Here is a 16,166-nt window from a genome sequence, read left to right on the forward strand (position 1 = left end):
GTCTCTCATGGTTTGCCTCTCTCCCTTTCCCCCACCATTTTTCCCCTTCTACTCCCCCATGATCCTCCGTTAAGTTCCTCCTAATCCTCCTATATGTGCAAACATATGATATTTGTCCTTCTCTGCCCCAAATCATTTACATTTTAAACTCTAATCTAATCATCTTCCACTAATGGGCATTCTACACTGGGCCTGTGGTTATGAATGTTTCTCAAGAACCCATGTAGGGGTACCTGGGTGGCTCAGTTAGGTGGTGTCTAGCTTTTGATTTTGGCTCAAGTCATGATCCCAGGGTCATAGAATCAAGCCCTGCATCAGGCTCCAAGCCAAGCATAGATCTTGCTTGAGATTCCCTGTCCACCCCTCTCCCACTCCAACCTTCCCTCTCTCTCTCTCAAAAAAAAAAAAAAAAAAAACCCACGTAANAAAAAAAAAAAAAAAAAGAACCCACGTACACAGTCTTCAGTATAAGCAAAGTCATACCTCCAGTTGCAATGCAATACTCCCTGTGTACATCTCGAACCCTCATTAAGTTGCATTACAGACAATTCAGAGGTACATGTCAAGTAGTAAATGCCTTCAAATCCAGCTTGAAAGGATATGGGGTAACCCCAGAAGGGAGTATGCTTAGCAATAGCTTTGTATTAAATAAAACCTGAAAAAAGATGTCAGATGTTTCCTTTCTTTCCCATGAATAATCCTACTCACTACTCTTCCTTGACTCTTCACATCTGTCATCTAATTCCTCTCCACCCTTTTGATATTTTGACTATGTAAGTGATAAAACATCCATCCTGGGTGTGAAAGTTTAAGACTGTGATAACAAAACATCCCCATGGCATGGGGAGGAGGTGCGGTCAGGCAGTGAATCCTGGAACCTTTAATTTTTTATTTTTATTTTTTAAAGATTATTTTAAATGTTTATTTAGTTTTGAAGGAAAGAGAGAGAGAGCGTGAGCAGGGGAGGGTCAGAGAGAAAGGGAGACACAGAATCTAAAGCAGGCTCCAGGCTCTGAGCTGTCAGCACAGAGCCCAACGCAAGGCTTGAACTCACAGACTGTGAGATCATGACCTGAGCCAAAGTCAGAGGCCCATCTGACTGAGCCACCCAAGCACCCCAATCCTGGAACCTTTTAAATCCTAATTTGGTGACATGATAAGTTAATTCTCCTGCCTTTGTTAATTAAAATAACAACAACCCAAAAAAACCCAAAAACCTTTTTTTCTTCTTAATCATAGAATATGGCCTATATTGGAGACAGATGAAGTTGCAAGAACCTTGATAGATGGAATACTTACCAATAAGAAAATGATTTTTGTTCCACCATATGTCAATATATATCTAATACTAGAGAGGTAAGTACAACACAAAACATCTAAAATGCTAAAACACCAATAGAACTATTATCATGATGAAGAGTGATGAAGAGTCGTTCAGTTATGAAAGTTGCTGTAGAAACTCTCTGTGCCTGAGAACGTTTACATTTTCTCTGTTACTGCTTTATTCAATCTAAAGAAAAAAAAAATGATTCATTTGCTCTAACATCTCAGTTTAATCTTTGCCAGAGACTATTCCAACTGAAGGAAAGACAGATGAAAGAGAACACAGGATCGCTAAAAATAAAGGGTCTGTTTAAAAGCCTCCTGGAGTTTTGACTGACATTGCATTGAATATATTGGTCAACTGGGGAGAATTGACATTTACAATTTTGAGGCCTCCAATCCAAGAAAACAAAGAACACAAAATATCCTTTCTTTTTGCTCTTTTATCTTCTTTAATATCTCTACACACCATTTTATAGTTTTTAGCGTAAAAGTCTCACCCAGCTTTTATCAGGTTTATCCCAAAGCATTTCATCTTTTTGATACTATTGCAAAAGGCATGTAAAACAATTTTTCTATTTCCCATTGTTTGGTGCTGGTGTGTGCGTTTGATTTTTGAATTTTACCTGGTATTTCAGCAACCTTGCTAAACTCATTTCTAGTAGTTTTTTGTAGATTCTAACAGACTTTTTTACAGATTATTTTAGATGATCGTATTGTTGGCAAATAAAGACACTTTTACTTCTTTTCCAATCTATATGGTTTTTCTTACTATATGACACTGGCTAGAATTTTGGATGCAATGTCACAGAGGATTAGTAAAAGCATACATCCAAGTATTCTTCTTGAGCTTAGGAGAAAAGTATTTAGTATTTCACAATTAGGTACAATATTAGCTGTAGATGTTTTTTCATAGATGCATTTTATCATGTTGAGGAAGTTCCCTTCTATTACTATTTTGATGAGAGTATCAAGAGTAAATATCAATTGTCAAATGCTTTTGCTGATGATATTAAGATCATATGTTCTTTCCATTTTAGTTTGTTGATATGGTGAGCTACACAGATTCATTTTAAAAAATAAGCCACCCCTGCACTGTAACATCTTTGTCTGAGTTTGTATCATAATATTGACTTCATAGAATGAGTTGGAAAGTATGCCCTCTTCTTCTCTTTCCTAGAATAGCTTGTATGGTATTGGCATTATTTTTTCTTTAAACATTTGGTAGAATTCACCCGTGAAGCCATCTGGGCCTGCTGTTTTCATTATGGGCAAGTTTTTAACTATAAATCCAATTTCTTTAAGACCTATAAGGCTATTCAGGCTACGTATTTCTTCTTAGTAATGTTCATCCTTCAGAGAATTTGTCCATTTCATCTAAGTTGTCAAATTTATAGGCATATATTTATTCATAATCTTCCCTTATTGTACTTATAATATCTTTAGAATGTCTTATTCCTGATATTGGCAATTTACATTTTTATTTTTCTGTTCTCACCAGTCTGTCTAGAGGTTTATTAATTTAGTGATTTTTCCAAAGAACTAGCATTTGGTTTCTTTTATTTTTTAATCCATTTTTTGTGATCTATTTCACTAATTTCTGTCCTGATCTTTATTATTCCTTTTATTCTGACTATTTTTGATTTAATTGTCTCATCTTTTTCTAGTTTGTCAATGTAGGAACTGAATTCATTGATTTTTTTTTTCCATCATAAGCACTTAGTATTCTAAATATCCCCCTGTGTACTGTTTTTAGTTCTGTCCCTCAAATTCTGACATGCTATGTTTTCATTCATATTCCATTAAAATACTTTGTAATTTCCCTTTTGTATCATGGTTTACTTAGAAAAGAATTTTTTTAGTTTTTAACTTTCTGGAGATTTTCTAGACATTTTTCTGATTTCTAATTTAATTAAACTTTGTATGACTTGAATATTTTAAATTTATTGGAACATGTTTAAGCTCAGAACATGGTTTATTTTGGTAAGTGTTCCACATGCACCCAAAAAGAATAAGTATTCTATATTGTTGAGTTTTCTATAAATGTCAGCTTAGGTCAAACTGGTTGATAGTGTTGTTCAAATCTTCTATATTTTTTACTGATTTTCTGACTGCTTATATTATCAGTTATTGAAATGAGGCTCAAATCTCTAGCTATTGTTGTGAATTTGTCTATTTGCTTTGCTTTGCTTTCCATTTTTGCTTCACATATTTTGAAGCATTTTTATTATGTGCATAAGCAATTAGGACTATTATGTCCTCTAAATGAATTAGCTGCTTTGTTGTTAAACAAGGATGTGACCTTGTTTATCCTTGGAAACATATTTTGGTGTGAAATCTACTGATATTACTATAACCACTTCAGCTTCTTTATATATATATTTTTCCAAATAGTTTATTGTCAAGTTACTTTCCATATAACACTCAGTGCTCATCTCCACAAGTGCCCTCCTCAATACACATCTCCCCCTTCCCCCCTCCACACCCATGAGTCCTCAGTTTGTTCTCAGCATTCAAGAGTCTCTCATGGTTTGCTCTCTCCCTCTCCCCCACTATTTTCCCCCTTCCTCTCCCCCACAGTCCTCCGTTAAGTTCCCCCTAATCCTCCTATACGTGCAAACATATGATATTTGTCCTTCTCTGCCTGACTTATTTCGCTCAGCATAACACCCTCAAGGTCCATCCATGTTGCTACACATGGCCAGATTTCATTGTTTCTCATTGCCATGTAGTATTCCATGGTATAGATAAACCACATCTTCTTGATCCATTCATCTGTTGATGGACACTTAGGCTCTTTCCATGTTTTAGCTATTGTGGAGAGTGCTGCTATGAACATTGGGGTACATGTGCTCCTATGCATCAGCATTTCTGTATCCCTTGGGTAAATTCCTAGCAGTGCTATTGCTGGGTCATAGGGGAGTTCTATTGTTAGTTTCCTGAGGAACCTCCACACTGTTTTCCAGAGGGGCTGCACCAGTTTACATTCCCACCAACAGTGTAGGAGGGTGCCCGTTTCTCCACATCCTCGCCAGCATCTAGAGTTCTCTGATTTGCTCATTTTAGCCACTCTGACTGGCGTGAGGTGGTATCTCAGTGTGGTTTTGATGTGTATTTCCCTGATGAGGAGGGATGCTGAGCATCGTTTCATGTGTCTGTTGGCCATCTGGATGTCCTCTTTGGAGAAGTGTCTGTTCATATCTTCTGCTCATTTCTTCGCTGGGTATTTGTTTTTCGGGTGGGGAGTTTGTGGAGTTCCTTATAGATTTTGGATATTAACACTTTATCTGATATATCANCCTGGTGGAGTTTGTCGGGTTTTCTACGTAGCGTATCATGTCGTCTGTGAAAAGTGAAAGTTTGACTTCTTCTTTGCCAATTCTGATGCTTTTTATTTCCTTTTGTTGTCTGATGGCTAATGCTAGGACTTCCAGCACTATGTTAAACAATAGTGGTGAAAGTGGACATCCCTTTCGTGTTCCTGATCTCAGGGGGAAAGCTCTCAGTTTTTCCCCACTGAGGATGATGTTAGCTGAAGGCTTCTCATAGATGGCTTTGATGATGTTTAAGTAAGTTCCTTCTATCCCGACTTTCTCGAGGGTCTTGATTAAGAAAGGATGCTGTGTTTTGTCAAATGCTTTTTCTGCATCTATCGACATGATCATATGTTTTTTATCTTTTCTTTTGTTGATGTGATGGATCACATTGACTGATTTGTAAATATTGAACCAGTCCTGTAACCCAGGAATTCAGCTTCTTTATATTAATATTATCTTACTATATTTTATTCTGTCCTTTTACTCTTAACCCATTTGTTTTCTTATATCTGAATTGTGTTTTTGTAGGCAGTATATAGGTGGTTCTTTTTTTTTTTTTATCTAATTTGACAATCTATGCTTTTTAATTGGGGATATTTACACTCTTTACATTTATATGATTATTAATATAGTTAGATTTAAAGCTTACTTTAAAGCTTGCTATTTGTTTCCTATTTATCACTTTTAATCTTGGTTCCTTTTTTCTCTCTTTCTGCCTCCTTTTGGTTTAATTGAATATTTAGGTTTCCATTTTATTTTCTTTGTTGGCTTACTATCTATAATTCTTTATTTTGTTACCTTAGTTATTGCTTTAGGGTTCATAGTATACATCTTTAACTTATCACATCCAATCTCCAATTGATATTATACCACTTCATGTATATTCTAATAACCTTACAATGGTACACTTCTATCTCTCCCTTACTACTTTATGCTGATTGTCATAGATTTTACTTTGACATATTTTATAAACCTCATACTACATAGTTTTGTTTGTTTGTTTAAACAGCCAATGTCTTTTTTTAAAAGATTTAAATAACAAAGAACATTCTTAAGTGTTCATCCATATGGTTAATATTTCTATTGCTCTTTATTCATTTGTGTAGATCCAGACTTCTATCTGGTATCATTTCCCCTCTGCCTGAAGAATATCCTTTAACATTTTCTCAGGGAAGCTGCTAGTTATGAATTCTTTCAACTTTTGTATGTTTAACAAATTCTTTATGTTGCCTTGAGTTTTAAAAGATACATTCACTGAGTACAGAACTCTAGGTTAGTATTTTTTTTTTGTCTTTCAGTACTTAAATGATATTCTCTACCACTTTACTGATTTCCAAATCATCTCTGCTGAAGGCTGTTCTATCATTTTTAAATGAACACAATATAATAAAGTGATTAGGTATGAAGGTTCCACCTAAGATTAAAAACCACTTTACCACTTATTAGTTCTTTGACCATGGATTAGCTATTTAATGACCTCAGATTTTCCATATATAAAATGGGGATGGTGATAATACCTCCTGTCTTAGGATACCATAAGAATAAAATAACATAACGCAAGGAAATCCCCTGCCATAGAAAAAGGCACAGGAGTTAGATATTAAGGGCCAAGGAGGCAGAACTTACATAGAATTGTAGGAAGAGGGGTGCATGGCTGGTTCATTTGGTAGACCATGCAACTCTTGCTATTGGGTTATAAGTTCAAGCCCCACATTGGGTGTAGTGATTACTTTTAAAAATCTTTGGGGAAAAAAAAGAATGCTAAGAAGAGATAGGATTATTTACTCAGAGGAGATAATCTATCAGCTTTTTCTGAGGGACAGTTTATAATAAATTGAAATCTGTAGCAGTGAGAAGATAACTATACAAACTTCATAAGCTCTTGGGTCATTTTGAAACAAATCCATATAAACTGCTAATCTGGAATAGAACAATTCAATAACAATGGACAAACTGCATTGCTGCATCAATTTCAATTTTCCATTTTAGCTTAAATAGACTAACTTAAATTAGCCTAACCTCAACCTCATAGCAACATCATCTCAAGCGTTGACTAAGTGTTTTGTTTCTAAGCATCTGTAGGAAATGAGTGTCATGGGATTCTTCCTCTCATGGGGCTCACAACAGGTTGTATTAATGTTGAAAAAAAATAAAAATCCGAGAATATTTGTATATGAACAAAATAATGAGCATCCTTATCCTGTCCAAGTTGGAGAATAAGTATCCCTGTACAAGAAAAAATGTCGCAAAATCTTTGGAATTATTGTGGAGCTCTCATGATGGTTTGTTACTCAGCAACAGGGAAATATAGTTAATATTCTCCACAAATAATTCCTTTTACAGAGATAGGCAATTTTGTGGGCAGAAGCAAGTATTAATATGGAGGTTTCCTTGTGAGCATACTTACAATACATGTTACCAGCTCTCTTATATTTGTCTTTCTCCCAGCCAGAACTTCCCTGCCCCTTTGCTTATCCATCCATCTTCCATCTTACTTACGGCAAGGATGTAAATCTTGCACTAGTCAACAATACCAAAGTATTTTTCAATATGACTTTCTTTGCAGAATGTTTTACCTCTGCTTTCTTATATTCACACATAGGCTCTTCCTTTCATATGCCTACTCAAATATTACCCATCCTCAAACACTCTTGAAGTTTTCCTTCACTATTTCAGTCCATATTAATCCTCATCACAGTTATAGCCCTTAATTAGAGAAGGCTATTATTTTTTAATAATTATTTCAAGATAGCCTCTCATCTCGTCTTAGCCTCTCAGCTCAACAGTACATTCCTCAGGCAGGAGCTGTTTTTCGAGGACTTTTGTCTACCTTATTATAAAGTGTGTAGTAGATATTCAGTAAATATTTAAGGAGAGGTGGAGGGATGGATGGAATGTGTTCTGGTGGTGTCTCTCTGTGAATGCTTAATATCAGGATTTATTGACAGTTTCAGCAGTAAGTCCAGACCTTCAATTTCACATCTCTATCATATAAACTTTCATATAAGATTTTACTAATATGAGAAGGTTTAAAGAATGGTATATATCAGTGCTTTCTTTATATATCTATCGTATTTGAACTATGAGTATTAAAAGACACACACACACATACACAAAGGAAAAAGGTAGATGTGAAGGAAGAAAGGAAGAACAGAGAAAGATTAAATGCAAACCAGATAACTCTCAAGGTATTTTAACTGATGACAAAAAAAAAAAAGGACCCTGATGTCAAAATTTTTTAACTGAAAATTTTTCTACTTTTTTTCATACAGATTTCTTCCTGAACGTGCCCTGGCAGCTATAAATCATTTACAGAATATTCAGTTTGAAGCAGTGGTTGGCCACAAAACCAAAGGGAAATGAATAAATGCAGCCAGAAATGCACCTTAATGATGTAAATCTAAGTTTAGAATCAATGCTTCAAAGCTTTATTTCACATTTTTCAATAATGTTAATATTAAAAACATTGGTTTGACATTAGCAGCAGCCAAATCAACAAGACTAATTACCTATCTTTCTCAAGAATATTAATGTAGTTTTAACAGTCAGATCTTTTTCATTCTTAAAAACTTCTATGCTTACATAAACATACTTCAAAGGCCATTTTTCTTTAAGAGATTTTTTTTCTTTCTGATTACAGGGGAGCAAAGCTACCTCTCTGAAAGTAAATACAAAGAGAACTTATTTACACATGGAAGTTTGAAGACCTTGTCAACATGTACAGAGTGTGAGCTAGCACTTAGAAACAAGTTTAATCAGACAACTTGCTCCAAAGGACAGAGAGGTTACTTCTGTGAAATTCAACATTTGGAATCTTTCTCTAGTTTCTCCCTTTTTCTTCAGCCCAAAATAGTGCAACAGTATTCTATAGTTTCTTGCTTGATTCTGTCCTTTGTATAGGTCTTGTATCCACTAAGAGTGAACCTTCCATACTTTCTGCCTTTTTCATTACCTCTTAAAATACTATGACATTACAAAAGGTGACCCTCTCTTGAATCTCTGAATATCTGAAATTTTAACCTCATGATACCTCTTTCTTTATAGTTTATGCTTTCACATACCATTGAGACCAGAGACGTTTAGATATTTTTGACCTTCAACATGAAAACTCACACAGGAAAAGGAATTAGGCTGACTAATGATGGATCTGAGAGGAGAAAGAGAAAAAAGAGCGGTCTCTTTTTTTAATATGGAAGAAATTTGATTCCCACCACATTAAGACTATTCTTATTTTTATGTTTTTCTCATATGTAACAGACGCTTTTACACCAACTATCCTCCTGTTTTTATTAAAAACAAATGATTAAAAACAAGCCATTAATAAAAACAATTTATTAAAAACAAATGATAAATATGTTGTGCTTTTAAAAAATAACCTCTTGTGGTTATAAAATAGAGTTTTCATTTCTAATCTCTGAGTCTATGAATCTCCTTCAGGAAGCAAGGGTCTATATAGTAATATCACCCATATATTAAAGGGTTTCTCAACTTTGGCTTCTTTGATGGTAAGAGTGTTGGTTCATCAAATGACTTACTGAATCCTTTCTATGTGTGGCCCCGAGGAGAATATGATTGTTGTGAGAGGTTTTTTTTCCTTGTTACTTTGGCAATAATTTTTGTTCATGATGATATTTTAATTTTTTTTGCTTTAAAATTAGGAACTTTAGAGGCGCCTGAGTGGCTCAATTGGTTGAACATCCAACTGTTTATTTCACCTCAGGTCATGATCCCAGGGTTGTGGGATTCAGCCCCATATTGGGCTCCATGCTAAGTATGGAGCCTGCTTGGGATTCTCTCTCTGTTTTCCTCTGCATGCACTCTCTCTCTCTCTTTAAATTTTAAAAATAATAAAACAATAAAATTTTTAAAAATAATAAAACTAAGATCTTTATGAGTGAAACTTTAAAATGTATTATTTTAGGGGTGCCTGGGTGGCTCAGTCAGTTAAGCATCCAACTTCTGCTCAGATCATCATGATTTGTGGATTTGAGCTCGCTCCAGAGCCTGGAGCCTGCTTCAGATTCTGTGTCTTCTCTCACTGCTCCTCCCCCACTGATGCTCTCTCTCTCTCTCTCTCAAAGATGAATGAACATTAAAAAAAAAAAGTGTAATTACAGAGGGTGCCTGGATGGTTCAGACTCTTGATTTCAGGTCAGGTTGCTATGATTGTGGAATTGAGCCCCCCTTAGGTTCTGTGCTGACAGTACAGAACCTGCTTGAGATTCTCCCTCTCCCTTTTTCTCTGTCCCTCCCCTGCTAGTTCTCTTTCTCTCTCTCTCTCTAAATTAATAAATACATAAACTTTAAAAATAAATAAAAGTGTGATTATAAAAATTCAAAAGAGAAATATGGAAAGTAGAAAATATAAGCCTATCTCCCACAGTGGAATTGCCCCATCCACACCCCACTCCAGGTGCCTCCTTGACATAGCTCAATCTGCAAGCAGCTCCAAAAGTGACCAGTGTCACTTCTTCACAGAGGAGAGGGAAAGATAACCACACATCACTTTGAGAGCAGCCCTAGCAGTGGGCTGGGTGCAGATACCTGATCGGACTGCCAGTCCACTCACCACAAGAAGCTTACAGGGGACAGTACAGGGAGAGAGTCCTGTAGGTCAGAGTCACCGAAATCCCAACAAACTGGGAGAAGATATCTGGTCTAACTTCAGGCCCTGCCCATCAACAAAAACCTTTCAAAGGACAACCCAGAAGGATGCACTGCAGTTCAGTGCAACCATAGCCCTGGCAAACAGATTGAGGGCAGGCACATGGTCTGACCCAACTACAAGCCTAAGGTGCCCCCAGATTGGCCCCTCAACAGCACAGGGACCAAATCCTGCCCACGACAGGCAAAGTGGGCCATTGCAGCCAACTAGACTGAAAGCAAACATGGCTCAGCCAACAACAGTAGAATGCTAGCCACACACAAGGGAGACACCCCTGAAACATCTGGTTCTGGTGAACTGGGGACACTGCCCAAGACCTCTTCTTCATGAGGCCACTACTTTCAAGATTAGGACATGTAGCTAACTGTCCTAAGATATAGAAACAAGAGTGAGAGAGTGCGCATGCAAGCAGGGGAGAGGCTGAGAGGAGGGAGAGAGAGAATCCTAAGCAGGCCCCACACAGTCAGGGCAGAGCCTGACAGAGGGCTCAATTTCACAAACCATGAGATCATGACCTAAGCCAAGATCAAGAATCAGATGCTTAACTGACTGAGCCACCCAGGCACTCCCATTCTCACCACTTTTATTCAACCTAGTACTCAAAGCCCTATCTGCAAGAATCAGGAGAAAAATAAATAAATAAAAGGCATCCAAATTGATAAGGAAGAAATTATACTGTGACTATTTGCAGAAGACATGATACTATTTATTGAAATGTTAAAGACACCACCAAAAAACTGCTAGAACTAAAAATGAGAACTAAAAAAACCCTAAAAATAAAGCAGCAGAAAGAGAAATTAAGAAACACAAGCTCATTTACTATTGCACCAAAAAGAATAAAACACCTAGGAAGAAACTCAACCAAGAGGTGAGAGACATACACTTTGAAAACTACAAAATTTTAATTAATGAAATTGAAGATAACACAAATGGAAGGATACTCCATGCGCACGGGTTGGAAGAACCAATATTGTTAAAATGTCCATACTACCCAAAACAATCTACACATTTAATGTAATTGCTATCAAAATACCAAAAGCATTTTTCAGAGAACTGGAACAAAAAAATCCTCAAATTTATATGGAACCACAAAAGACCCAAAAATAGCCAAAACAATCTTGAAAAAGAGCAAATCTGGAGGTATCACAATTCCAGATTTCAAAATACATTACAAAGCTATAGTAAATGAAACAGTATGGTATTAGTGCAAAAATAGACACATAGATCAATAGAACACTATAAAGAGTCCAGAAATAAACCCACAATTAAATGGTCACTTAATCTACAACAGTGAAGGCAAGAATATGTAATGGGAAAGGATAGTCTCTTCAATAAACAGTGTTGAGAAAACTGGACAGCTACATGAAAAAGAATGAACCTGGACCATTTTCTTAGACCATACACAAAAACAAACTCAAAATGGGTTAAAGACCTAATGTAAGACCTAAAACCATAAAACTCTTAGGAGAAAACGTAGGCAATAATTTATTTGACAGTGGCCATAGAGACATTTTTCTGTCTCTATGCATGTCTCCCGAGACAAGGCAAACAAAGCCAAAATTAAACTATTGGGATTATGCAAAAAAAAAAAAAAACTTTTGTGCAGTGAAGGAAATTGTCAATAAAACAAGAAGGCAACTTACTAAATGGGAGAAGATATTTGCAAATGATATATCCAACAAGGGGCTCATATCTAAAATATATAAGGAACTTTAACTCAACACCAACAAACCACAAATAATCCAAGGAAAAAAAAGGGCAAAAAACATGAGTAGACATTTTTCAAAAGAAGACATACAGATGGCCAATGGACACATGAAAGAATGCTCAACATCACTCATCATCAGGGAAATGCAAATCAAAAAAGCAACGAGGTATCACCTCACATCTGTCAGAATGGCTAAAATCAAAGACGAAAAGCAATAAGTGTTGGTGAGGATGTGGAGAAAATGAACCCTCGTGCACTGTTGGTGGGAAGGCCAACTGTGCAGCCACTCTGGAAAAGAATATAAAGGTTCCTCAAAAAGTTAAAAACAGGGGCGCCTGGGTGGCTTAGTCGGTTGAGCGTCCGACACTCGCTTAGGTCATGATCTCGCGGTTCGTGGGTTTGAGCCCCGCGTAGGGCTCTGTGCTGACAGCCGGCTCAGAGCCTGGAGCCTGTTTTTTACTCTGTGACTCCCTCTCTCTCTGACCCTCCCCTGCTCACGCTGTCTCTCTCTCTCTCCTAGAAATAAATAAAACATTTTTTAAAAAAAGTTAAAAACAGAATTTCCATATGATCCAGTAATTCCACTACTGTGTATTTACCTAAAGAAAACAAAAACACGGATTCAAACAACATGTGCACCCCTATGTTTATTGCAGCAGCATTATTTAGAATAGCAAACATATGGAAGCAGTCCAAGCGTCCATCAACTGATGAATGGATAAAGAAGATGTGGTATACATATACAATGGAATATTACTCCACCATAAAAAAAGAATGAAATCCTGCCATTTGCAACAACTAGATGAAGCTAGAGTGTGTAATGCTAAGTGAAATTAATCAGAGAAAGACAAATACTATATGATTTCAGTCATATGTGGAATTTAAAAACCAAAACAAAGGAATAAAGAGAAAAAGAGACAAACAAATTAACCAAACTCTTAAATTCAGAGAACAAACTGATGGTTATCAGAGTGGGAGAGGGGAAGGATGAAATAGATAAAGGGGATTAAGAGTACACCTATCATAAGGAGCATTGAGTATGTATAGAATTATTGAATCACTAGATTGTACACCTGAAGCTAATATAAAACTGTGTTAATTATACTTACATAAACAAACAAACAACTGAGTATCAGCCACAGTTCTAGACGCAGGGGAAACATGAGTTTCCTTCCTTAATGAAGCGCGCGTTCTAGTAGGTGGGGTAAACAAACAAACAACAAGTATTGTGAGAGCATACTTAAAATAATGGAGTCAGGGAAGACCTCTCTGAAAGCAACATTATGGGGCAGAAATATGTGTGAAATGAAGGCATACCAATAATGAAAATATCTAAGGAAAGGAACACGCACACGCTGACAAAAAAACAAACTTCTGGGAAGGACTGTTTGAGGCCAGAGTGGCAGTGCCAAGTGGGCAGAATTGTAGGTGATGCGCTAAGAGAGGTAGGCAGGACCCAGATTACTAGGGACCACATAGGACACTAGTAAGAAGCTTTTATTTTCCTGTGTGTGAGAGGAAGGATCTGAGAAATATGAGTTAGGGATTGAACCAAATAAATAAAATCCCTGTGTTAGTTGCAAAGAAAATATTCCTTTTTATTTCCATTTTTGGTTTTAATCCTTTATGAGGGAAGCTCAGAGAAATGCCTGGAAGCACAAATATTGAGCTCTTTTTGTCAATTTTCCTAAATATTTTGAGTGTAGACTTCTTCCTTATAAGTTCCAACTGAGTTTCTAAATGCTTTACTATCACAGGCACCAAGTCACGATTCTCCCTACGGGTTCTCACCCTCACTAAATTCCCAGTTCCAGGGCTATCTCTAGGGTCTGAAAGTCCCTAGGGAAATATTTCTTGTGGGGCTCCTGTTTATAAAAATAAGTTGATTTAGGAGCACCTGGGTGGCTCAGTTGATTAAGCATCCAACTTCAGCCCAGGTCATGATCTCATGGTTGGTGAGCTCAAGTCCCATGTCGGGCTCTGTGCTGACAGTTCAGGGGCTGGAGCCTGCTTTGGATTCAGTGTCTCCTTAGCTCTCTACCCCTCCCCCATTCTCTCTTTCTCTCTCTCTCTCTCAAAAATAAATAAAATATTTTTTAAAAAGTTTAAGGGGAGCCTGGGTGACTCAGTCGGTTGAGCAGCCAACTTTGGCTCAGGTCATGATCTCATGGTTTGTGAGTTTGAGCCCCACATCAGGCTCACTGCTGTCAGCCTGTCAGTGCAGAGCCTGCTTCGGATCCTCTGTCCCCCTCTTTGCCTCTCACCTACTTGCACTCTCCCTCAAGATAATTTTTTTTTTATTAAAAATAAGTTGATGTAAAAATATATTATAAAAGGACGCCAGCCTGGCTCAGATGGTAGAGAATGTGACTCTCTGTCTCAGGGTCATAAGTTCAAGCCCCAGGTTGGATATAGAGGTTACTTAAAAAATTTTTTTAATATATATTATAAAATTCATAAGTCCATGTGAAGTATAGTGACTTACTGATGAAGATTTAGAATAATAGGAAGATTTATTTATTTATTGTCCAATTGGTGCATGTAAAGATTCTTCTTGATATTCAGCTATCACTTCTTGTTGCAGGTCCAAGAATCATTTGTCTTTTTTTTCTTTATTATCAAATGAGCTATTTCTTGCTAATTTCATATCTTTTGCCACAAGAAATAGTAGCAATACTGTTATCACTCATAATGCCATGACATTTGTAACATGTTTGCATTGAAATAATATGTATCTTCTAGCCTCTACAATACCTTATTACCATTTATTTAACATTAGTTACATCATTATCTTTGTCTTTGTGTTATCTATTGTGCTACCTGTAAATACTGGCTTCCAATCACTCAAAGATTGCTCTGACACTTCTTGGATAATAATCACAAATTCAAATCTGACCTAGAGTGTGCAGGAACATGTGAAGAATCTGTGTTCTGGTCTTGTTGAATTTGTTATTTAGAATCCGAAAGCATAGCATGGAACAACCATCTTCCAACTGTGTCTTGTCTTGAACTCCTTAGGCTATAATCCTTTCATTTCTAGAATGTGATCTTTTTCAGTCTGCACTTAAACATAATTTTGCATATATAATGTGTAGTTGCTAATTTATGGATCTATTTTGACAGACTTTCTTTTTTTATCTTAAAGATTTTATTTTATTTTTAAGAAATCTCTACACCTAACATGGGCCTCCAACTCACAAACCCAAGATCAAGAGTCACATACTCCGCTGAATGAACAAGCCAGGTGCCCTGAAAGACTTTCTTGATAACAAGGAAGAAGTCATTTCCCATATGGTGTAAGTATAGGTTCTTTTTATCTGATAGCAACAAATGATATTTAAAAATATATTTTTATGAGGCACCTGGGTGGTTCAATTGGCTAAGCGTCTGACTCTTGATTTCAACCCAAGTCATGATTTCATGGCTCACGAGACTGAGCCCCAGGTCAGGCTTCACACTGACAGCTCGGAGCTGCTTGGGATTCTCTCTCTCTCTCTCTCTCTCTCTCTCACTCGCGTGTGCACCCTCTCACTTTGTCTCAAGAAAAACAATTACTGGAGTCCAGCACCAGCCGGCCCAGGGGTCTCTGAAGGATGGACGATGTTGGTGAGAGAGGGATGAGAGAGGCACGAGATTCTTTCTAGTAACCAGGCAGACATCTCTGCACTGACTGAGACTTAGCTTTATTTATGGTTAAGTGTATTGGGGACAGCATAGGAGTGTCATTTGCCTTAGACAATGATTTTTGATGATAAATTTCTTTGATATGTAAAAATTTCCCAGAACATAGATTTGTAGAAGACTCATGCATAACCTTTATCAATAGTGATTGATGTAGGTGATTTAGATGCTTATCATATGGGGAAGGAAGGTATCTGTAGCATTCAAATACAAACAAGACAATGCTTTTAGCATAGCAAAGGCAAAGTTAGTTCTTTGTCATCAGGGGTCAATAGCCTGTTTGCTTAAGGGGAAGTATAAGGAAAAATAGGATTTTCAGGAAGCACCATCTTTGCTCCCATAATCACAAAAGAAGTTCCTACAATAAATTCCTTCACAAGGTGCAATCAGAATATCAAGGCCAGAATAAGTCACTCCAAATACCAATCAACAGGGTGATTCGGAGTGTCGGTGCTCAAGCAGAAACAATTAA

At 36.8% G+C, this 16,166-nt stretch overlaps 1 protein-coding gene across 2 annotated transcripts in view; it reads left to right on the forward strand.

The window, feature by feature from the left end:
* HSD17B13 (hydroxysteroid 17-beta dehydrogenase 13) overlaps positions 1-8,003 on the forward strand; it is a 29,515-nt gene extending 21,512 nt beyond the window's left edge. For both annotated transcript variants that reach the window (XM_077765098.1, XM_077765099.1), the window contains 2 exons: positions 1,240-1,356; positions 7,913-8,003. In XM_077765098.1, the coding sequence (XP_077621224.1) occupies positions 1,240-1,356; positions 7,913-8,003 (208 nt within the window). The remainder of the gene's footprint in view (positions 1-1,239; positions 1,357-7,912) is intronic.
* The last annotated feature ends 8,163 nt before the right edge of the window (positions 8,004-16,166 follow it).

Source organism: Crocuta crocuta, unplaced genomic scaffold (assembly GCF_008692635.1).
Source record: "Crocuta crocuta isolate KB4526 unplaced genomic scaffold, BGI_CrCroc_1.0 scaffold134, whole genome shotgun sequence".
Taxonomy (NCBI): Eukaryota; Metazoa; Chordata; class Mammalia; order Carnivora; family Hyaenidae; genus Crocuta; species Crocuta crocuta.